Source organism: Alligator mississippiensis, chromosome 12 (genome assembly GCF_030867095.1).
Source record: "Alligator mississippiensis isolate rAllMis1 chromosome 12, rAllMis1, whole genome shotgun sequence".
Classification (NCBI taxonomy): domain Eukaryota; kingdom Metazoa; phylum Chordata; order Crocodylia; family Alligatoridae; genus Alligator; species Alligator mississippiensis.
The window spans coordinates 32,576,061-32,598,854 of NC_081835.1; the positions used below are offsets into that span (position 1 = coordinate 32,576,061).

General features: G+C 46.2%; 1 protein-coding gene across 3 annotated transcripts in view; it reads right to left on the reverse strand.

Moving 5' to 3' along the window:
* ATG7 (autophagy related 7) overlaps positions 1 to 22,794 on the reverse strand; it is a 332,274-nt gene that overhangs the window by 108,125 nt on the left and 201,355 nt on the right. Inside the window, exon 20 of one of the 3 annotated variants that reach the window (XM_059715946.1) lies at positions 421 to 546. The exons of the other annotated variants lie outside the window; for them this stretch is intronic. Within the exon in view, the coding sequence (XP_059571929.1) occupies positions 436 to 546 (111 nt within the window). The 3' untranslated portion in view covers positions 421 to 435. Of the gene's footprint in view, positions 1 to 420; positions 547 to 22,794 lie in introns of those variants that run through there. 3 annotated transcript variants of the gene reach the window in all.

Genomic DNA, 22,794 nt, shown 5'->3' on the forward strand with positions numbered 1-22,794 from the left:
GACTGAACTAACAGAATTGAAATAGCAGCTAAGAATTTCAAGCTGTTACAGAAACGTGCATGGAATAACAACAAAATATAAGCTAAGGTGAAGATGCAACTCCACGAGACTTGTGTGCTGTCATCCCTGCCTTATGGTTCAGAAACATGGACTACATATACTAGGCACATCAAGAGACTGAGAAGCTTCCACATGAGATGTCTGCATAAGATCCTGAACATAAAGTGGGCAGACAAAATACCAAACACAAGGGTACTGGACTGACACACTTAGAAACCACTATCAATAAGAGAAGGTTGCAATGGATCAGCCATATCAGGAGAATGGGAGGAGGCTGTATCCTCAAGAATTTTGTATAGTGAGATTCAAAACGGCTCTAGAAAGTGGGGTTGCCTTCTATGGCCCTACCATGATGTGTGCAAAAATTATATTAGGTCATTCAGCATCAACACAGAAAGCTGGGAGGAGCACACAGAATCCCATCTGATCTGGAGGGAACATCTGGCACTGGGTGCAGTTCAACATGAAGAAGCTTTGATCCTGAGGCTGGAAACAAAGCGAGAAAGAAGAAAGCAGCATGCTGAAAACTTGGACTCCCAACTCAGAAAACGTATGGATCAGTGAAAGTTGTAACAAGCCGTGCCACTCTCAAATTGGGCTTGTCAGCCACAAATGGATTTATCAGCATTGGTGACAGATAGGGGGTGCACACGGGAGCATGTGCACCCCCTGAGTGTGGCAGCGCACCCCCCGCAAAAAGGTGCTGCCAACACTGCCAGTGATGCCTGTGGGCAGTCCACGATTGCCACTGGCCACCGCTGCCGGCAGCATCAGCAGGTAGTCGCTGACTGCTGAATGGCGCTTGCCTCCCCACCCCCAGCCGCTGACAGTGCCACCGCCACCACCTGCAGGAGCTCATCATGCCCTGCCCCCAGCTTCCGGGGGCACACGGCATTCACATTCATCAGACATCTGACTAGACCTCTTACATGTACACCATGATCCAAGAGATCTATGGTTGCCTACTACATAATCAAACCATAGTGCACAGCTGTCTCAAATTTGTTACATCAGATGATGATCACTCTAAAACAAACCTATTAATTTGACAGACTGTGAAAGAAGAAAACAATTAATGCTTCAAAATGAAGTATATAATTTTGAATATTTTAGAAACTTTAGTTAACATTTTAATTAAAAAAATTCTTTGTGGTATTTTGTGCTCTATTCCTCACTAAAACTAGAAGGGATGCATTGGGAATTGTCAAAGCTATAAAAACAAATCCTCATGTTTTAAAAAACAAACAAACAAGAAACTTCATAAATTAGAAAACTTTGCCCTGAAGAATAAAATTTGTAAACATTTTTGGAAATCATCATTTGGAAACTCTCCGGAAACTATCAGATGTTAATTAGGGGGTGGGAAATGTGGTATTAAATGCAATTTCCACTTCCCTATGAAATTTTGTCCTAAATTAAAAGTATTTTCAGTGACTTGGTAGAACCTTTGTCTGGACTTATTGAAATCCAGTCTCAGGATGACTTTTTTTACCCCAATACCTGCTGAAATATTGTATATTGTACAATGTATATTGCTGTATATTGTAGAGCTGAAATATCTTTCATCACCAATAAGTAATTACCAGTTTCTCATTCAAATTTCTACAGGCCCCATTTACCCTATTGTTGCACTTGTTGACTCTACAGCATGAGTCAGTTTCTACAAGGTGTGCCACTGCTTCTTGTTTCTAGGGAAACAAAGGTCTGTGCTTGTGTGGACACAGCATCTGGGTTTATCCTGTGAATCATGCTCTCACATCTCCCAATGCTAATATTGTGTGGCACCCTTAAAAGGACCTCAAGACACCCTAGTTGAGAATCACTGCTCTATACATAGCTAAATTATTTGTCCAAGCTGCAAATCACCTCTCTTCCCGACTTCTGCAACCTTCACTCTAGACTCCTTCCTTGTCCCTTTTCAACCTGTATGGAAGATTTCAAAATAACATTCTTTACTTGCCTGATGTGTCAAGAGGGTATAGACCAGTGGTGCCCACCTCCTCCTCCTTTTAGTTTTAACCAGGTAGATACCTCCTTTTTACAGAGACTTTGCTTCCTTCTCCATAGCTAAAAAACCTTCCTGTGACTCAACAAAATGACAAATAAACAATGTTCTGAAAACTTCCTACTATCAGGCTGAAATGACTCACTCTCTTCACTTCTGTTGCATTCCATCCCCATCTGCAGACTGTGTGTTCAAAAGAGTTAGCTCCTCAGCACAACCATTCTATTCTCCAATTGTCTATAAACTTACAAGCGTATACACTGATGACATGTAAGTGATGATAGTGGGGGAGTGGGGAGGAGGGGCACAATTCTACACCACTGCTGCTGCCAGGCACTGGCTCTGGCTGGGCTGCAGCCCATGTCCTGTGCCTACCGTTAGCGCAGAAATCTGAGGGATAGGGGATATGCCCCACCTCCGTACCTCCAAATTCATTGCCAATGGATATATAGTCAACATAGCATTCTACATCACTGTACATTCACAAGCTGTAAAACCTGCCAATTTATATTATCCAAATGTACTGCAATTCATTAAATATGCATATGGTTTAAAACAACGACCATCATAAGCTACATACCACTTGAAGCAACATTCACAAATCTTTCAAGCTGTTGGCAAGTTCTTTAATCCACAGTAATCATGTTTCCTTGTATAACAAGTTTTGTGATATCTGTAATAGTGGCTCTCTATAGTAACAACAGGCTTAGTGTTACACATCTCTCTTACATGCCTGAAATATTAATCAGATTCCATATTTAAATATGAAATTAAACTACTTCTGGTAATCTTTTCAAAATAGACATGCTAATCAGCATACAGGCCCACACCAAATACAAATGTACACAAGGTTTCCCTGGCCTTACACATGGATTTTAAGGCATATACTTAAACATGTTACTATATTTTTACAATAAGACTCTGGAGTGAAAAGGCCTCTGAAAAACAGTGTCCTCTCTTTCAGTTTTGCTTTTCCTATAAAGCATCTGAAAAAGAATTAAAACTCTTTCATCTTCTTTCTTGATATTAAGGCGTTACAGGGATTTGGGAGCAGGGCTAAAGGGTCTGGGGGCACAGATGGTGTTCTCGTCGATCCTCCCAGTCTCAGGCTACGGGCCGAGGAGGGAGAGGAGGATCCACGTGGTCAACCACAGACTGCGGCACTGGTGTCGTCGGGAAGGCTTTGGCTTTCATGACCACAGCCCGCTCTTTGGCGAGAGAGGCAGCGAGCTGCTGGGAAGAGATGGTCTCCACCTCTCTCCCCTAGGGAGGAGGCTCTTCTCAGCCAGACTGGCTGACCTGCTCCACCGGGCTTTAAACTAAGCCTGCTGGGGGACAGGGGGACTACCACCACTGCTGGCCTGCTGAGCAATCCTTGCAAAGCCAGCAGGTCAAGGCACTTAAGGGAGCCCACCCCTGCCCTAGCCCTGGTAAAATCTGTGGGCAAGGAAGGAGCCCCCCAGGGGGCACTTGCTTGCCTGTACACAAATGCCAGGAGCTTGGGGAATAAGCAGGAGGAACTCATCCTCCTGCTCAATGCAAATAATTATGTCATAGGGATAATGGAGACCTGGTGGGACTCCACCCATGACTGAACCACGGGTATAGATGGCTATACCCTGTACAGGAGGGATCGTGTAGATAAAAGGGGCGGGGGTGTAGCTCTCTATGTTAAGGAAAGCTACACGTCCCTGCAAGCCGATATTGGCGACCAGGGTGGACGGCTGGAGACCCTCTGGGTTAAAATCCGTGGGGAACACGGCACAGGGGACACAATGGTGGGAGTCTACTACAGACCTCCCACCTAAAGTCCTGAGCTTAACCAGGAGTTTGCCCGGGAACTGGCTGAGGCTGCATGCTCCAGGACCATGGTTGTCATGGGTGACTTCAATTACCCAGACATCTCGTGGGAGGATTGCTCAGCAAAATCTGAGCGGTCGCAAAGCTTCCTCTCCTGCGTGGATGACCTCTACCTGATTCAAGAAGTCTATGGGCCAATGAGAGGCAAAGCGCTGCTCGACCTGGTACTGGCTACTGGGGATGACCTAGTCGGCGACCTAGTGATCGATGGGAAGCTGGGTGACAGCGACCACGAGCTGATCACCTTCACCATCTGCTGAAAAGCTGGCAAGTCAGTCAGCAACACGGAAGTCTTTGACTTCAGGAAAGCCGACTTTGACAAGCTCAGGAGGCTTGTCAGTGAGGCCCTAAGGGACCATGACCACGGGGAGAGGGGAGTTCAAGAAGAGTGGTTGCTCCTCAAGGGAGCGATCCTCAATGCACAAACTATGTCTATTCCATCTCGGAGGAAAGGCAGCAAGAGGGCACAGCAGCCCCCCTGGCTCTCCAGGGACCTAACAGACCTCCTGAGGCTAAAAAGAAAGGCCTACAAAGGATGGAGGAGGGGAGTCACCTCCAAGGAGGATTATTCTGCACTGGTCCGGTCCTGTAGGGAGCAGACCAGGAAAGCCAAGGCTGCAACTGAACTCCAGCTAGCTTTGAGCATCAAGGACAATAAAAAGTCCTTTTTCAGATATGTGGGGAGCCGGAGGAAAAGCAGGGGCAACGTTGGACCCCTGCTGAACCAGATGGGGCAACTGACAACTGACGCCCAGGAAAAAGCCAACCTATTAAATAGGTACTTTGCGTCGGTCTTTCATCAGCCCCATGGGACGCCCATGCCCGCTACAGGGCCGGGAAGTCCGGGTGAGGGTGATCCCCTGCCCTCCATTGATGCTGACTTCGTGAAGGAACATCTTGAGAAGCTGGATACCTTCAAGTCAGCCAGCCCTGACAATCTTCACCCCAGGGTACTCAAGAAGCTGGCGAGCATCATAGCCCAGCCTCTAGCAAGGATCTTTGAAAACTCTTGGCGCTCTGGTGTAGTGCCCGAAGACTGGAAGAAAGCCAATGTGGTGCCTATCTTCAAGAAAGGGAGGAAAGTGGATCCGGCTAACTATAGGCCCATTAGCCTGACTTCTATCCCGGGGAAGATCTTAGAAAAGTTTATTAAAGAGGCCATCCTTAATGGACTGGCCGATGCCAACATCTTAAGGGATAGCCAGCACGGGTTTGTTGTGGGTAGGTCTTGCTTGACCAATCTCATTTCCTTCTACGACCAGGTGACCTATCACCTGGCAAGGGAGAAGAGATTGATGTCATATATCTTGATTTCAAAAAAGCCTTCAATCTGGTTTCCCATGATCACCTCTTGGAGAAACTGGCCAATTGTCGCCTTGGGTCCTCCACGATCCACTGGCTGGAAAACTGGCTCCGTGGTCGGACCCAGAGGGTAGTAATTGATGGAAGTCACTCATCGTGGTGTCCTGTGACCAGTGGGGTCCCCCAAGGCTCTGTCCTTGGACCCATACTGTTCAACATCTTCATTAATGATGTGGACACTGGAGTCAGAAGCGGACTGGCCAAGTTCGCCAATGACACCAAACTTTGGGGCAAAGCATCCACACCAGAAGACAGGCGGGTGATCCAGGCTGACCTGGACAGGCTCAGCAAGTGGGCGGATGAGAATCTGATGGTGTTCAACGCCGATAAATGCAAGGTTCTCCACCTTGGGAAGAAAAACCCGCAGCATCCTTATAGGCTCGGCAGTGCTGTGTTGGCTAGCACTATGCAAGAAAGAGACCTGGGGGTCATCATTGACCACAAGATGAACATGAGCCTGCAGTGCGATGCTGCGGCTAGTAAAGCTACCAAAACGCTGGCTTGCATCCATAGATGCTTCTCAAGCAAATCCCGGGACGTCATTCTCCCCTTGTACTCGGCCTTGGTGAGGCCGCAGCTGGAGTACTGCATCCAGTTTTGGGCTCCACAATTCAAAAAGGATGTGGAGAAGCTTGAGAGAGTCCGGAGAAGAGCCACGCGCATGATCAGAGGTCAAGGAAGCAGACCCTACGATGACAGGCTGAGAGCCCTGGGGCTCTTTAGCCTGGAAAAGCACAGGCTCAGGGGTGATCTGATGGCCACCTATAAGTTTATCAGGGGTGACCACCAGTATCTGGTGGAACGTTTGTTCACCAGAGCGCCCCAAGGGATGACGACTAGGTTGAATGGTCATAAACTACTACAAGATCGTTTCAGGCGGGACATAAGGAAGAATTTTTTTACTGTCTGAGCCCCCAAGGTCTGGAACAGCCTGCCACCAGAGGTGGTTCAAGCGCCTACATTGAACACCTTCAAGAGCAAACTGGTTGCTTATCTTGCTGGGATCCTATGACCCCAGCTGACTTCCTGCCCTTTGGGCAGGGGGCTGGACTCGATGATCTTCCGAGGTCCCTTCCAGCCCTAATGTCTATGAAATCTATGAAATCTATGAAATTAACAAATTAATGTTTATCCACAGGCAAACTCCTCTAAGAGCAGGATTGCAAGAGCCTACTCTTTCTAAATTGGACCATTCTTCCTAAATTGGAAAGACAATACCACGAGATTTTATTTTGCCATCACTGTCCTGGTGAGCTGTAGATGTGTAGGTTTTGTGCCCAAACTACTGATTCTGTATTTACTTTTCAAAGCAATGTAGTGGCTCCCTGATAGCAAAATCTATTTTTCTACTAAGCAAGTATTTTCTATTTAAAAATAACGTAAAAGCCTAGTGGTAGCATTGAGGTGATGTTGTTGCTGTGATGGTCAAGGAAATATGGAAGAGACAAGAATTCTTGTGGGTGATCTCTTTTATTGAGTCAACTGTATGGTTGGTAGAGACATAGGCAAGCTTTTGGGTATCACAAAAGTACCCTCTGAGACATTTTCAAGTTCTTTCTGATATACACATAGGATGCTTTCCACTATTATTTATTTATTGATGAGACGGGAAGGGCATCAATTCTGCTAAATTAAAAAAAATGCTGAGCTCACTTAATTTCAATTGACTTACTGGAAAGCCTTGTTTATTAGGAACCTTGTATTATTTACTCAAAATAAATATGCATGTTGGAAACAGGTGCTATTAAATAATTTCCTAGTCAACATGAGTTTTAAAAAAAATGCTGATTCTGTACTCCAAAAATACTTAGCAAAAAAAGCATCCAGCAAAATTCGTTTTCTATTTTTCATTTCTAAAAGTAATTTTTCTTGTTTTCCAGAAAATTAACTACCACCAATTAGTTATATAAAGCTGCATTTTAAATAGCTTGCTTTTGGTTTAGTCTTCCTAAAGTTTAGGTTCCTGTGAAAAGGAGTGGTAGTATTAACCAAAATAAGTCCACCAAACAGAAACCTGAAATCCACACCTAAAAAAGGAAGAAGAGGAATTGTTTTCAATTTTTTGAGCAGCGCCTAGATGTGATTATGTAAGAACCTACAGCTATGTAAAGGGATAGAGAAGAGACTGATCTGTACACATTTATACAGATAGACAGACATACAAATACCCACTCATCAATTAAAGCAGGAGTGTCAAAGGAAGTCCATGGGCTGACCTCCAGTGCTGCCCCTGGGTCTGGAGTTGACCTGCAGGCCTGATGCAGTGCCTACCTGGCCAGTTTGGGATGTGTGCTACAGGTGGCACTTGCACTGGCTGAGCTAGGACCTGTGCTGCAACAAGTGCCCTTCCTAGCCACCCTCACGGCAGGTGCTGTGTGCAGCATGGGTCCTGGACTGGTTGTAGTGGGTATCACAGGTGGCACAGTCCTGGACCAGCAAGAGTAAATACCACATGTGCTGGGTAAAGCATACATGGAAGTGGGGGCATCAGCCCAATCCACCCTATGGGGCTCACCATGCACTCTTCATCCTACCCATGGACCAGCCGCACACCATTCATCTAACCCCTGGGGCCAAATGAGTTGGCTCAACTCTTTGAGTTAAAGGATTCCTATGGTCTGATGTGTGTCTCTGTATCTGTCATACACAAATAGTAAAGGAGGGATATTTTTTGTCTTGAGAAAAACCTTTAAATATGAAGGTAATTCTATAGGTTGTTTTGGTACAGCATATAAAAGGTGTATATACTAGAATATAAGTAATGGAGAAGTTGCTTTTTGTTCAGCGTTCTAGCTGACCAACAAAGTTGTATTCTATCTTATTGCAACTACCCACGCTACTTTATTTTAATCCCTGGCACTGCACACACTTACCAGGTCAGATATTTTTAGTCACCGTGTATCAAAAGTTTTTTCCATGTCTTCTGTTGTCTAAAGTTGGAGTCACTGTCTCTAAGGTAATGATCTGGTCACAAAACTAGAACTAACCACTAAACTTTGGAGGATTTTGTACACTTTTTCCTTTATCCCAGGTAGAAAAACTGTTTAGTTATGTGTTTATTTGGAAGAATGAAACAGAGATAAGGAAGTCTGTAATAATTCCTTATATACAACATGCGCCCTTTTCCTCCTCAGTCAAGAAGCCTTGTTAGATAGATAAGCACAGGAGCCAATTTGACAGACAGGAGACTGCAAAACCTGATTTATTACTAAATAATAGGTACCTAGTCACATCAGTAGGTAGAGATATCCTAAGACACAATATCTTTTGTAGTAACAGTATGCCTAGTGACTACTTTTAACTACAATTTGTGGACCAACACATCACCAATTTCCATTTGATGACCCTGTTATGCTTCCCTTTAAATACAAAATAAATGAACTAACTGCATGCATTACTCATTTATTCTAAGTGTAAACAGGGGCTTAAGCAGAAGCCCTGTTATTAGGGCAACCAAGGGAGTGGGTAACCATGGGGAGCACCCCACACAGGTGAGGGGAGTTGACACACCCGGGAAAGATTCGGGTAATTAACCTATCGCTGCCTGCAGGAGCCCAGCAGCAAGAGAACGTACTTTGCCCTCAAGCACTGGAGAAAGAGGAAGAGGAGACCGCTGAGAAGGGAGAGAGGGAGATAGGAAGCGAGATGGCATCTGGAGCAGGGCCAAGGATTGGTGACACAGAAGAGCCGCAGCCAGCCAGTAAGGAGTCGGGGTACTTACCGAAAGCCCGTGGACGACACGGTCAGCCCAGGGAGGACCTAGGGCTCCTGGAGAACAAAGCAGCAAGAAGAACCCCAAGGCAGAGGGTCCTGGGGCAGTGTGTGGAGGGTGAGCCATGTGGGGCCGTCCGCCCCACCATGCAGCTAAAGGACTGCAGTGGGTTCACTTTTGGGCATGGTGAGGCTGCAGCAGAGGCACTTCCCTGCTGGGAGCTGATCGATGCAGTAGAGACACTCCCTGCTAATGAGTTAATTGGCGTGGTGGAGATAGCTTAACATGGCCAGGACACTCTATGACTTAAGAGTTAATTAGAGAGGCTGTATCACTTCCCTCGTTAATGAGGCAATTAGCACAGAGGAAGCAACAATGTAGAACTGTTATGAATAAAGCCAGCACTGGGAAACTAACCATCTGGGTGGTCTGTGGTGTTTTCTCACCCTCAAGGGGTAACACTGAACATCTTTTTCTTTCAGTCAAAGTCATGACAGGCGAGTTCTGAGGGGAACTGAGACAGACCCAGCCACCCTCCCACACTAAGCACTAATACGGTTTGTTTTCATGCATCCATCTACTTTATATTATGTAATGTAGTTTCTACAGCTTATAAGAACATTTCCAAAACAATTTTACACCTCCCCCCACTTCAGAGGCTATGCTATATCTTGTGGATCCAAGAATGGCCTTTCAAAGGAACAGTTTCTCTCTCTGTACATCAAGAGTCATTTCAACCAACGTCCCTTATGTTCCCCATACCCAAACCAGATCCCTTTGGCTCCCACATATCTGAGGTCAGGGGTGTACTTGGTAGTCGTGTTGGTCTGAGACAAAAAGGCATACAAAAAACTAGAACTCTTGTGTGCCCGCCTGTGCTGTACCAGGCACTCTCATGCAGCCTTAGCCCGGACTATCCATCTAGCCTGTCCTGGGCTTGCGAGTGGACCCCAAAGGCTACCCTGGCTGACGTTCGGGGATTCCCTTCGAGACAGCCTCCAGGGTTGTCATGCCTCTTGGCGGGCACTCACGGGGCTCCGACCTCCCCTACACCCCGGCCACTCACCACCTTGGCTCACGGTCCTTCTGGGCCTTTGGTGTCCCTGGCTCCACTCAGTTTCTTCCCCAGTCGCCCGTGGCCCTCCAGCCATGAGTCTCAGTGTCCCCAGGTCGCGGCTTGACGTGAAGACTTCAAGGCCCTTGGACCTGGATCCGACTAACCTGTATCCCTAGTGCCCTATCCCAACCACCCTGTGACGTAGACTGCGATCCCCACCATCGTGACAGCCGAAGCGATGCGGCCAGTGGGCCAGGAGGCCACAAAGGAATAAAAAGTGCCCCTAACCTATGGGCCCCATGGTTTCCCTGTGCCTACGTGCCCCAGGCCCAGTTGCTTGCCCCTACTCGGGTATGGCGTCCCGACCGATTATCCTTGGGACGTATTGGGGCCTGTCCGCCGCTTAATCTGTCCCTGCTTGGGGTCTTCTGCAGCACCCTGCGGTGATCCCCATTGGCGGTTCTCGTCGGCCCTGCCCTTGTTACCTCCTCTCTGGGGCTTCCCTTCCGGCTGGCCAGTTGGTACCTCCGCTGGTTCTATAACTGGCTTTGCAGCCTCTGCCTCCGTTGGCCTCGCTGCCGGTGCTGCTGCTGGCTCCACTGCCAGCTTCTCTGTCGGTGCTGCTGTCGATGCTTCTGCCAGCTCCTCTGCCGGTGCTGCTGCTGATACCTCCGCCGGCTCCTCTGCCGGTACTGCTGCTGATGCTGCTGCTGGTGCCTCTGCAGGCTTCTCCACCAGCTTCACTGCTGGTGCCTCCGCCGGCTCTGCTGCAGGCTCCTCTGTAGGCTTTGCTGCCAGCTCTGCTGCTGACACCTCCGCCGGCTCTGCTGTCAGCTCCGCTGCCGGTGCCTCCGCCGGCTCTGCTGCCGGCTTCATTGTCAGTGCCTCTCCAGGCTCCACCCCCGCCATCCTGGGCTGCCCGACGCAGCAGCTGCGCTCCTTGGGGTGTGGGCTTTCCTCTTAAGCCTCCGCTCACCTGCCGCCCTCCTGCGCCCTTGGGGCAGCTTTTTACCTTCACCGGCTGGCGTCTCCAGCTGACGTCACCCGGCCCCAGCTGAATACGAGCGTGGCTGATGAACTGCATAGGTGACTTCGCCACGTGCATTTCCCCATGCCTTTCGGACCCTGCAGGAGGTAAGTGGGGGCTTTCTTTCGCTTTGGCCTGGGGTCCTCCTGTAACTCTGGCTCCCCTGGGACATCTTGGTTCGAAAATGATACCTTTTATTAGACCAACTGGAAAATGGCAAGAAACAAACACATTTCAGACGTGTCTCAGATGAACACGGCTACCAAGTACACCCCGAAACATGGAAGATGCTGAATTTCAGCCGATTTTTGGATTTTAAACTTCACTGCAGAACACCAAGGAAGTTTGGGGTTTTTTTGCCTTCCTGCCAGCCATCTGACACCTCCAAGGAAGGAATTCTACCTGATCAACACATCAAAGAGCTACTCTACACAGCTCACAAAGACACTTATGGACCCAGAGGGACAGACTTCCATCTTCAGCTCCCTCTGTGCAAAAATGAAGTTTATTTCCTACCTATGGGGACTTTTTACCACCATAATACTTGGTAAAACAAGCACTAAATGACTGTGCAGTACCAAATGTGCAGTCAGGAGCATGTGTAGATGTGCCCTCTACCACCTGCTAATTCCAGAAACACTCAAAACTACAAAATAACCCAAGAAAAATGGAAAAATGCCAACCTATGATTCCTCATTTTTTATTCATAATGTATTTCCTGATACACTATTCTGTCAGAACTAGGGCTGCACCGATAACAATTTTTTGGGCCAATTCTGATGGCTGACCAGCTGTATCAGCCAATACCTATTTGATAGCTGATATTCACCCTGGCAGCTTGGAGAGCAGTTTCTGGCTGATAAGTTTGTTGGGGAAAAAGGGCATGGAGGAGAGAAGGGGAGTGGGGCACAGCCCCAGCCCAGCTCCCCCCACCCCCTGCTGGGAAGAGGCCGGTGCAGTCCCCAGCCCTGAGCCTGCAGCAAGTAACCTCCCCTTGCCCCATGCACAACTCAGGGGGACAAATGCCCCCCATGCCTCCCTCAGGGGTACATACAGCAGGGACCTGCCCCCCCTTCCCACCTCCCATGTCCCCTGGACAAGCCACCGAGGCTCCGTCCTGCATCCCACACCAGCTGGGCAGCACCAGCCCCTGCCCATGAATCAGCTCCACTCCCTCCCTTACTGTGGGGGCCTCGATCTGCCCCCCTCACAGCCTTTCCCCCCTACAGACTTACCAGCTGGACACTGCTCTCCAAGCTGCTGGGCCGCGTACCTGATCGCATGCATGCATGCAGCGTTTATTGGTGACATTATCAGCCACAACGGCCAAAAAAAGTTGATTACTGATAACATCAAGTTTCCTTTTATCGGTGCTGATATGATATGAACTGATATACTGGTGCATCTCTAATGTGAGCTCCTGTCAAAGCAGCAGTTCTATAGTAACACTTTCACTGCTTCCGAAGAGGAGAGTTAGCACAGACCACCCAGCTATCACTTGCATATGGGAAGTAAAATAAACATTCTTCAATTGTTCTACCTGAAACATCTACTGTTATTTAGTGTTTTTTCTGTTTTTTAATACTCCATAGTCCCAGGGTTGATCAGATCATGCAGCATGTCTTTTGAAGCTGGAAACACTAAGCAGCTTATGCTTTATGCCTCTATCCATTACTTCCTGGAGCCAGGGGCTGGAGTGCTCCCCCCCAACAACAGCTGGCAGGGAGGGGGAGGTGGCAGGGAGGAAGGGATGGAGGGGAGTGGGAAGGGGAGGTGACGATTACCAGTGGCAACACATGGCTGCCTGCTGGCCATGGTCACTCACCCTGGCAGCCCTGGCTGCGGATGCCACCACGTGCAAGTTCCCCCCCTCCCCCATTCCTGGGAGGTGGCGGTGGCATGGGGTTGAACAGCGGGGGGGAGGGGGGGGCAGGTGTATGGGCCCGCACCCGAAGCAGCAGGGGGGAACCGGATCCAAAATTTTAGTGGAGAGCAGGGAAGGGAAGGGAAGGAAGCCGGACCCCAACCTGAGGCGGCAGGGAAGGAGGGCGCGAAGCAGACCTCTGTCCCCGCTTCTCTCCTTTCCCCGTCATGCTTGACAGGCAATTTCCTAGTTCTAATATAATTATCATATGAGTGTCTGACCTGGAGGACATGTGGAGGGTAGCTGAACTTATAATCATCTGACTCCAACTACAAATGGCATATATGGCAGAGCATGAACGGAATGAAAGTGGGTCTTGGAAAATGCAACTTTCTTTGATTGGTTGCATAGAGGCCCCATGATTTCATGAGAGTTTGTCAGGAGAAGCAAACCATGAATCATCTCCTGAGATGCCCTGTAGCACCACAATGTACTCCACAAGATCTGGCAACACCAATACTAGAAGCAGTGGCCTGTGCAGAATATTGGGAACAGACCATATAGAAAGGTTGGTGTGCCTGCCTCTGTTCTATTAGGTGCTGTCTTGCAGCCCTGGCCTGAACTAGTGATCTTTTCTGTCCAAGGCCTGGAGGTGGACCCCAAAGGCTACCCCGGCTGATGTCCGGGGTTCCCCTTATCTCGCCTGCCACGACTTTGAATGTAAACTCAGTGGAGGGGTTCCCCCTTGAGGTAGCCTTCAGGGCCGTCACGCCGCGTGGCGGGCACTCACAGGGCTCTGACCTCCCCTACACCTTGGCCATTCACCACCTTCGATCGTGGGTCTTCTGGCCCTCTAGTGCCCCTGGTTCTTCTCGGACTCTACCCTGGTTTCTCCTGGCTATCCGGCCATGAGCATCCAGTGGCCCAGGGTCTCAGCTCCAATGTATAGGCACCAAGGCCCTCTGTCCTAGCCTCGTCTATCCCTTGGCCTAGCTCCCTACCTTACCCACACTGTGACTCACTGTGCACTCCCCACCACTGTGATTGCTGGAGCAAAGTGGGAACCAGCGAGCCCGAGTTCCCCTGAACCTAGTGGTTGGTCCCACTCAGGGCTACTCCCTACGGTAGCTTCTCAGCTTCTTTCCCTATCAGCCGGCCAGCTGGCTAGCCAGTCAACTTCCCTGCCAACCTCTCTGCCGGCTTGCCAGTTGATCATGCTATCGGCTTCTCTGCTGATGCCGGCTCCGTTACTGGCTTCCCTGTAGATGCCTCTGCTGGTGCCTTCGCCGGCTCTTCTGCCGGCGCCTTCGCCGGCTCTCCTGACAGCGCCTCTGCCGGCGCCTTCACCAGCTCTCCTGCCAGCGCCTCTGCCGGTGCCTTCGCTGGCTCTCCTGAGGGCGCCTCTGCCGGTGCCTTCGCCGGCTCTCCTGAGGGCGCCTCTGCCGGTGCCTTCGCCGGCCACGCTGTCAGCTTCCCTGCTGGAGCCTTCACCGGCTCTGCTGCTGGCTCTGGCACCAGTGCCGGTTCTGCTGCCAGCTTCTCTGTTGGCGCTGGCTCCGCCCCCGCCTTCTCGGCCGGACGGACACTGCGGTTGTGCCTCTCGGGTTCAGGCTTCCCTGCGGAGCCTCCGTTTCCCCGCTCTCTACCTGTGCCCTCAGGGCAGCCTTTTATCTCTGCTGGGTGGCGTCTCCCGCTGATGTCACCTGGCCCCAGCTGGATATGGGCACGGCTGACAAACCGCGCAGGCGGTTTTGCCGCGCACATTTCCCCACGCCTTTCGGCCCCTGCAGGAGGTAAGTGGGGGCTTTCTTTCATTTTGGCCTGGGGTCCTCCTGTAACCCTGGCTCCCCTGGGACAGTTGGATTGGAGACATGATGAAAAAGGTCATCAAATTATTAATTTGTGGAAAGACTGTTAAACATTGTTTTCAGCAATTAATATAACCTCTTAGCACTCTCTCCACAAAGAATGCACATTTTAACTGCCTGGTAAAGTAGTTAATAGTTATCATGCACAATTTATTGACATAATTTTAGCAGGCAGTGTGTGTGGCACAGACAGATCAAGAGTTTAGTGCATATAAATCAGTTGCCCAGAAAATAACATAACTGCATAATTGCCAAATACTACAATGAATATGAAATGTGTTTTTACAAGTGCTACTCAAAGAGATATTATTTGCAGGAAGAATGACTCACGGTACAGCAAGTTATACACTATAGTTACAAGAAGACAGAAGAGAAATTTGAAATGAAATTAAAAAATGGCCAAGAAACACATTCGCAAAAGCAGCTATTGCATTGCTATATTTTTAAATAGCTTTGTTATGCCTTCACATGCTCTTCTAGCAGTAGTTTTCTTTCCCTCTTTGGTTGGTTTTTTTTTTTTGGACTTTCAGTTTGGGTTTGCTTTTGTTGGCTCACATTCTCAGCAGACACTAGACAAATAATCTTTCCAACATTATAGACCCCTTTTAAACTGCATGTCTCAACTCCATCCCTTGGACAAAAAAGTTAATGATTTAAATCTTCCCAGATTTATCATATTCATTTCTTCTCTATCTTACTATTCTTCTTGCTTTGCTAGTGGGAAAAGCAACAAGGCCTCTTGGATTGCTAGTTTAATCCATGTTTCTATTTACACTTTTTTCTAAATATATTGTTATACCATGATTTTGTAAGATATAAATCCATTAATCTATCTAAGAGCAGAAATAGAATTGGAGACTTCTAAAGGGAGAGAAGATGTATGGTCAGCATGTCAGTAAAATAAGGACTGTAACTAGTGATAGTGGAATAAAATGATAAAGATGATAACACATGGAGTAACTGATAAGCCCTTGCCATCACTACTTAGAGATACCATCAACCTTCTTCAGGCCTAGTGTTAACCTTGATGCCTTGAATGAGTTTCAAGCATAATAATTAATTTATGTTTACCTAAAGTCTTGACAGTTGTAGTGATTATTTTTCACGTCTTGTTTTGCACTGTTGTATAATGTTGCTGTGTGCTGTTGAACAATTACTGCATACGGGGTGTGTAGGTGATACCTACATATAACTCCTAATTCTGGAAAGCATTCTTATTAATTACAACACTAATGGATGTGTTCAAGTCCCATACAAGTCCACGAAATTTAAGCACATGCTGAATGTTACGGATATTCTTAAATGCTGCCCTGAATTGCAGTCACGGATTATAAAGTACAATTGTAGTGAAAACATTAAGCCTTTAGGGTTTGAAATATGTAAACACATGTAAAGAGTCCGTAACTGAATGAAATGATTTCCATGTTACCCCAGAGTATTGTTACTTGTGCTGTACTTGTGAAATATACAAATAGTAGATACCGTTTTATGGACATAATTTTAAAGAAATATGGTATGATATTTATCCCATGCATGCAGGTAATCCACTTTCTTCAAAGTGATTATTTCAACTAGCCCAGCTCCTATGCTGCTATCCTTCTTCCAACCTTGCTGAGTTTCTCCTCTTTATCTCTAACACAGTGATTCTCAACCAGGGTGACACAGGACCTGGTGGTACTGTGAGAATTTAAGGGTGGCATAGGGTGTCATGCAATATTAGCACTGTTCAGTATGGAAACACTTGCACATGATTCACAAGATAAACCCAGAGATTGTGGTCTTTCTGAATTCTTTGCAACAGAAGAATTGCTTTATTATTTTTCTCTAGTCCAAAACTGAGTGAGCTAAGAGGGGTACCTTGAGCCTAAAAAAGGCTGAGAATCACTGCTTTAACATTACAGATACAGTTGTATGCACTATAAAGGGGTATTGGCTTTATTTCTCATGGCTTATGTTCCCCCATTGCTCTCTGGCCTTGCTTTATTTGGTTTATAGATTAAATTGCATGTGATCACAGTTCTGTGCTGGTTTTCTTTTGGCCCTTGCGGTTGCTGCAGTGATTAATCCAGACTCAATTTTTTTTCAGCCCTTTCATGGTAGCTATTCCCTCTGAATTTCTGGATTCTGATAGTGCTGCTCCTTACACTCATATTACACAGTGTCTCCAGTGGCTCAATTAAAGCTAGCGAGTCTGTTCCCACATCATGAGGAGGAGTAATGCATTTCCTCCGGTTTGCTCCTGGATTGTGTAATGGTTTCAGCTGCAGAGCTTGGTTTGAATCTGCCTAGGACAAGAAGCCATCCGGGTTCTCAGACATTCAAGGTTGAACACTCAAATTGTTCTGTCACACAAATACTGTTTTTCTATATGTACCCTTTCCTGCTGCCATCCATTTGTTTCTTTATGTAGGAATTTGCAAATGTGCTCAAGGAGCAACCAAAGTACCAACAACAGTCTAAGCAACTGCATTCACCCTGACCCTGCCCTCTCACCCTTTGGTCCCAAGGTGCCAATTAAATGCGAGTGCTTTAGGTTTTTATTTAAAATATTTATTTAGTAATATTTGCTCTGGGAGCCCTTCTTGTTTTACTTTTCAAAGCAGCATGCAGCAGCCCCTCTAAAAAAATATGCCTGCCCTTTCATGGCTCAGTTAAGCATCTAGATTTGATCGCTATTATTCTCTTCTCTCTGCCTAATTACAGGCATACACGGTTGCTCCATTCTTCCCTCCCACCGGAATTCAGATCAATACTTTCACTCAAATCTCAGCCCTTCAACTCAGCACAAATGTTACAAAACAAATGAGGTCCAATTTGCTGCCTATAAGTTCTCTGACATTTTCCCCTCACCGAGACCATGGGTGACTGATGCCACTTCAGTCAGGGAGGCACATGCCCCGCCAGCAGCCAGTCAGCAACTGGGGGGAGGGGCGGGTCCCCACAACTGATTTTGCCAACTGGGGGGGGGTCCTCTATGTGGTTGATCACGCCGACCCAGAAGTGCAAGCAGGGGACCTGGAATTGCCAGTGGCGCTCCCGTAAGTGCCAGCAGTACTTCTCCTGGTGCCCCCACTCTCCAGCCAGCACTCACAGGGGGGGCACTGGCATTCCCACCTGCCTATTGCCAAAGTGGGGAGAACTGACTGTCAGGGGATGCACTAGCGCTCTCACCCTTGTGCACCCCCTATGCATTGCCACTGACTGAAACCATTCACTAGATCTCTGCAGTGATTCCACAGTATTTTAAGTTCACTGTATATCATTAAAGGGGCAGAATGCAACAAAATACATTTGAAGCCTGAATCTGCTTTTTAAAGCTTATACATTCTAACCATTATAAGAAAACTGCACTATAACAATTTTGATATGCACAAGTACTCCTTGTTTTACTCAGCAATATATTGTACATAAAGAATAGTTCCAATTTACTGCTGCAGTGACTAGCACCCAAATAGAAGTCAGAGAATGGAATGCCTTCACAGCTCTCAGGTACTGTATCAATAGGAACCCTAGAGCCTATTAATCAGATGGTCATTGGCACGTTAGCAATTCACAACAACAGCAATCATCATGGATTGTATCAGAGTACATTAAAAGCCACTGTGGTATCATTAAGTGTGGGAACAGAGGCCACTATGTGGGAACAGAGGAAAAAAACAGATGAAGAAATACGTTGTGCATGTGTAGTGGCTGGTTGTCAAGATTTAACAATTTGGCTATTTAACTTTAAGAAGCAGCAAACGCAATTAGTTTAGGCTCTTAAAATTTGATTAGAACTGAGACCAATGTTTATGGTTAAACAACTCATGACATGTAAATCTACCCTCAGTGCAATTTCTTTACAGAATTTCCCCTTAAGTTATGAGGGCCTCTTCCCTAAACAGGATACTGATGAAACGCATCTATTTTCAAACCTTTTCATACACCTTCTAAGCAATCTGACATGCCTTTCATTCAACAGGACACAGACTTCGTATTGGAGCAACTCATACTTAAATCAACTAACAGTTGATTTAAGAAATATTTGTTACTGACACCTATGTTGCTACTCCTTTGCTATCACAGACACCAAGAAGGCTAGTTGCAGAATCAAACTGGGGTCATGATTATGAAAATGTGCCATCCACTTCACAGGAGTTATGCTACCAGGTGAACTGTGCTGAATTAAACCAAACATTTGAAAACAAGAAAACCTGCAGCATTGCACAGTAAATTAAACAGGAAGCCATTTTACTATGTCATGGTACAATATATTCAAAGAGAAGTCCATATCAGAAATAATAGGAGGATCCAAACAAACAACAATACAGCAAGAACTATGGCCAATATTAATTTCAATGGGGTTTTAGATTTCAAACAATGCTTGTGCTAATGTAGCATGTGTATTTTTGTAAAACTTAAAAAAGTCCAACTAATAAAGTTATTTTATACTCTAAAAAATAAAATCTCTGCATAAAAACAAATTGTGAAATATTTTACAAGGGGTTTTCAAAGTAAGTTTCCCATGGAAAAAAGCTTGACAATCTTAGTATAGTTTTGTCAATATATATCATTTTTGCATGATTCTTTCTCTAAAAGTTTATTTTTCATTATTATGCCTGGGGGATTAACATATATAGTAGTCATTAGCATTGGGAGAGCTATTAAACAGAACTAATCTCTCAATGCTTGCAATTTTAGCATAGTTAGCTAACGCAGTTTCAATGTATATGACCACTTGCATGCCATGACTTTATTTGGAAGAAAGTTGGTACTGATTATAACATTGAAAAAGTTGCTACTGTATGTGCAGCAAATTCCTGTGGTTAAAATTCAATACTAAACTGCCAATGTATTTCTGTAGGCAATAACACAATTCAACCCTTGCTGAACTCACTCTAACATGAACTCCCAAAAAGTAGTCTCACAGATGCTTCCAAATGAAATGCACACACTGTGGTCAGAAAAATGCAAACATGGTTGTTAACAATTAAATACTCTTAAGGACAACATTTAGGGCTTTATAAGATGAGGAAAGTTCTAACATGCTCAAGTACATTAAACACTAGGGGCCAAGGGTGCACATTCATACAGTAACTCCATTACCATTCAAACATTCTACAGTTTACTGGATGCAGTCTTGCCTCAAGAAATTAATAGCACCTTTGGGTAAGGCAACAACAGTATGTGTTTATTGAAATCTACATCTGGTAATAATTTGTTCAGCAGCAACCACCTTTTTTTTTCAAAAGGCAAATGATCTACAGGGTCCCATATAGCCTACAACTGTTCATTTGTACTCAGATGTGCATTGTACAATTTATGTCCTTAATTATAAAAAAAAAAGGTTTTATCAACACATTTCTGCATGTTGTGTAATTTCTTATTCTTCACATGAGAATAACAGAATGTGTCTCTAACACCTGATTCATGATTCACTGTAACAGAATGTATTGCAATAGAACAGATTTAACCTCAAGATATATTTTTTTAAAAACCTCTGATTTTTTAAATGGGGTTTTACTTTGCAAAAGATAAAGGAATCTGTAGGTTTTAAAATCCAACCAGAAGATCCCTTATTTCATATATATCCTAAATGAGAATCATTTGAGAAACATGCTAATATGGATATTTGGATCCATATCTGCACATTTGATCCAAAATTATGGCTCAGTTCAAATGACACCTGAGTCTGTAATACCTGTCATACAACAGCAGACTTAATTGAACTGTAGGTGAGAAGGAACCCACAGAAAGAGGTCCACTGTGAAACAGTAGGGAGAGTGTTCCCCTTGCTGAGCACTCTCACCTTCCCATTGGCTGGTCAAAAAAAAAAAAAAAAGATGTTGACCAGCTCTACACTCCCTCTCAATAACTTACACAATTGCCTGGGGTTTGTGAACCTCTTGTGGCTGTCCTGCCCTCATAGTGCAAGTATGGGAGTTCTCTCCTCAACAAAGGATCATAGGAAAGTAGGGTTGGAAGGGACCTTATGAGGTAATCTACTCTAGCCTCCTACTTAGGGCAAGAATCGCCCTGATCAAACAATCCCAGTCAAGTGTCTCTCAAACCTGCTCTTGAGACTTTCCAAGGATGGAGATTCCATGATTTCTCTAGGTAGGCTGCTCCAATGGGGGGCTAGACTCGATGATCCTCCGGGGTCCCTTCCAGCCCAAATGTCTATGAAATCTATGAAATGCTTGACCACTCTCACAGTCAGAAAGTTCCTCCTAATCTCCAACCTAAATTTCCTCTTCTGAAGCTTGAAGCCATTGCTCCTAGTCCTGCCCTCTGTGATAACAAAGAAAGACCTATTTTCATACTCTCTGTAATCACACTTGAGGTATTTGAAGACTGGTATCAAATCACCCCCCCCCCACCCGTTTTCTTTTCCCCAGACTAAATAGTCCTAGTTCCTTCAGCCTTTTCTCATAAGACATGCGTTCTAAGCCTCTAATAATTTTTGTTGCCCTGCTATACTGTTTCCAAACTGTCCACAACTTTCTTTAAGTGTGGGGACCAAAACTGGACATGGAACTCTAGGTGAGACCGCATCAGTGCTGAATAGAGTGGAACAATCAATTCCCTTGATTTGCAAGGGATACAACTAGGTGTCCTTCTTTGCCAAAACAACGAACCTTTGACTCATACTCAGCTTATCATCCAGTGTAACCCCAGGTCTTTCTCTACAGTAGTGCAGCCTAGCCAGTCATTTTCTAATCTGTATTTGTACATGCAGTTATTTCATCCCCAGTAAAAGACCTTATGATTGTCCTTACTGAATCTTATCTGACTGGCTATGGCCCATTTTTACAGCCTATACAAGTCCTTCTGGAACCAAATCCTACCTTCCTGAGTGTCTGCAATTCCACCCAAATTGGTATCATCTGCAAATTTGCTAAGAATGTACTCAATCCCTACCTCTAGATTATTAATGAAGATATTAAACAATACTGGACCTGGGATCCCTGGGGAACCCCACTTGAAACCTCCTTCCAACTACTGAGCCATTGAGGGCTACTCAGTGAGCATGATGGTCCAACCAGTTATGTATCCATGTTACAGCACTCTGGTCTAGTTTGTATTTCCCTAGCTTGTTAATAAGAATGGCATGGGGAGACTGTGTCAAAAGCCTTGCTAAAGTCAAGGTGTATCACATCCACTGCTCTCCCGAGCCACAGACCATGTCACCATATCATAGAAGGAAATCAGGTTTGGTCAGGCATAATTTACTTTTGGTGAATCCATGCTGGCTGTTCCTGACCACCTTGCTCTTCTCTAGGGGCTTCTAACATGCCACAGATCTGAAGAAGGTCAGGAAGAAATTTTCCATTGTGGTCAGAATGATCAGAGGCTTTCAGAAGGGGTTATCTTTCTCAAAGTACCAGGGAAACACAGTTAGTTTATTAGATGCAAGAGATAAAAATTCAGTACTCAAATGTTTTGAGGAAAGCTTAGATTACTACAATTACCAGATGGTGTCCAGCAGGGCCATCCCTTTCGGGGTGGGTGGGGGGGCGTGAATCAGGGTGACAGCCCTGGGACCCACGCTTTGGAGGGCACCACGGACAGTGCTGTACAGGGCCCCTGCTGTACACTCTGTGCAGCTGCTTGCTACTCCCCCCACCACCACTCCAGCTGCTTGTTATCTCCCTCCCTCTGGCTACTCTCCACTCCTCCCTCCCCACACAGGCTGATATGCCCCAGGCCCCGCAAGTCCCTAGGGACGGCTCTGGTGTCCAGCATGGATAATAGGCCAAAGCACCTGTTCCCACAGGTAAAGACTATTTGGGATTTCACAGATGGACATTGTACTTAATGCAAAATGGGAGGCCTGAAAACCCCAGGCAGAGGTCATTCTTTGTGTGTGGGTGGGAGGATTCAAGGATTTAGACAGATACTGACAGTAGGCTGAGAACAGTGCACCATGACCTAGGGTTTTGCAGGAATCCAGTAACCCCTTCTCTTTCATGCCACCCTTCCTTTCATGCATCACATTG